The sequence below is a fragment of the Mus pahari genome, unplaced genomic scaffold (assembly GCF_900095145.1).
Source record: "Mus pahari unplaced genomic scaffold, PAHARI_EIJ_v1.1 scaffold_14611_1, whole genome shotgun sequence".
Taxonomy (NCBI): domain Eukaryota; kingdom Metazoa; phylum Chordata; class Mammalia; order Rodentia; family Muridae; genus Mus; species Mus pahari.
In genome coordinates, this window is record NW_018393921.1 from 1 (window position 1) to 2126 (window position 2126).

A 2126-nucleotide genomic window follows, 5' to 3' on the forward strand; every position below is an offset into this window, starting at 1 on the left:
CAGGGCCCAGCACCTCAGGGTGACATCACCTTCAGATCTGGGGTGATGGGTCACATGGGCCTTTGGGGGATCTGTGTGGAAGATTTAAGAAATCATGCTATTTATAAGGCAAACTGAAATCTACATAAGACTCAGTTAAATCAATGATGACAATGAACTATGTGTCTGTTTGACACTTCACCTGCCATTGCACTAGTAACCTGCAGGTAGAGCTGGTCCCCTCAGCACAGAACTGCACATTTTCTTTTGTGACTCAGAAGCTAAGCGGGAATCCACATGAGCCAGTGGGTCAACATGGTTATACTTATGTGATGTTCAATAGCATGGGAGAGGTAGTCAAAGAATGGAAGAGTTCAATAGCATGGGAGAGGTAGTCAAAGAATGGAAGAGTGAATGGAAGATAAGTAATTTAATGTGTGTTTGAGTTCATATCAAAATTAGGGGCATATGCTACTGGAAGGGTGACACCACTGAGACTTAACCACTGTGGTCATCTTGCTGACCAACATTTACTGTCAGTCCAAGTGAGCAGCCATCACAAAGTGTGTAGCCAGAGAAAGTGACTCCCAGCCCCTGACTCTGGGGGACAAGGTACAGTTATGTCACATAGGATCCCTGGAGTGTGCTGTGGACCCCAGTGCAGCACTCACTGGAACACAGTGTGCTCACAGGGTGTGTGGATCTTCCCTCTCACTCAGCCCTGGATTGCAGAAGACCCTGTCTCTCAGAGTCCAAGTCCTGATTCACTAGGGGGAGCACTGTAACTTGTGGGGCAGAGGAAGAGCAGGAGGCTTCTGGATGTTTAGTTCTGACAGGAAACAGTCTAAGTTCACAAGAATCTGTCATTTAATGAGAACCCTGATTTAACTGTCTAATTATCCAGGTTAGCAGCCTCCCCTGGCACCTGTGTAGACTGATTCAAATGATAATACAAGGGCAGGGAGAAAGAGGGTCACTCCAGGGCAGACAAAAACTGACTGCAAACAAAATAATGCCTTCCAAAAAGAAAAAGGTAAAAGAAATTCTATGATTTATATTGTTCCAGGGTACCCCATAACTGCTCGAGTGACCATTCACCACTATAAGAATAGATAGATATATAGAATTGGGTTGTAGAAGGGGTGCAAACCCCATAGACAGGAAGGGATCTATGAGCATGTATTCTTTGAATGTTCTAGAAACTAGGTGAACCAGCCTAGTGTAGGGGAGTCCATGTCTCTTATCAGGTAAAGGAGACTTCTGGTCCTGAGGGGTGAGGGCTGACACACTCAGCAGGACAGGAGTCAGGGTCCACAGACAGTGGGTGTGGGCAGAGAACCCGGCCTGGGAGAGGCCATGGCTGACAGAGGCTACAGGGGAACTGAAGTAGCAGCTGTTGTTCCCTCAGGGAAATTCTCTCCTTCCCTCCTGAGACAGCCTGGGCACTGTCCAGGGAGAAGGCTGAGCCCTGGCAGAGTCAGTGCAGTCCCTGTGATGAGGGATCAGGAGACCCAGGGACACTCTCTCCCCTCTGAGACAGGGGCATCACCCAGCTGAGGGTTTCTTCTTCCCCAGACTGAGCCCCAGCCCGAGGGCAGAGGGAGGAGCTGCCCGCGGCCCCTGTACCTGTGCGCAGCAGCGTCTCCTTCCCGCGCTCCAGGTATCTGTGGAGCCACTCCAAGCACTCGCCCTCCAGGTAGGCCCTCCTTAGCTCTGCAACACCAGCCCGCTCCAACTTGCGTCGGGTGATCTTCGCCGCCATGTCCGCCGCCGTCCACGTTTTCAGGTCTTCGTTCAGTGCGAGGTAATCGAGGCCATCGTAGGCGGACTGCTCGTACCCTCGGAGTAGGCTCCCATCTGACCCCATGTCACAGCCAAACAACCACTGGAAAGTGTGAGAGCCTGCAGGACCTTATGGTCAGCCCCGCCCCAGCCCTAACCCGGTTCCGCCCATCCGTCTCGGCCCCGCCCACCGGCCTCTGCTCGGACCGGGTTCCGCCCACTCGCAGTACCCTCCAAAAGAAAAAAAAAAAAAAAAGAGAGAAACCGGTCCCGGTTAGGTTCTGCGCCCTAACTTCGGACCTTGGACCGGGGACGTCTCCGGGCCCTGTGTCCGGACGTGCAGGGGTCGTGACCTCTGACCCGGG

General features: G+C 52.4%; 1 protein-coding gene across 1 annotated transcript; it reads right to left on the minus strand.

The window, feature by feature from the left end:
* Positions 1–6: 6 nt before the first annotated feature.
* LOC110315804 (H-2 class I histocompatibility antigen, L-D alpha chain-like) lies at positions 7–1876 on the minus strand (the record flags this gene model as incomplete). The annotated part of the gene is made up of 2 exons (XM_021189775.2): positions 1606–1876; positions 7–71 (listed from the first exon to the last, which is right to left on the minus strand). Coding segments are annotated over exons 1-2 (306 nt in total), but the record flags the coding sequence as incomplete, so codon positions are not given.
* Between the last annotated feature and the right edge of the window lie 250 nt (positions 1877–2126).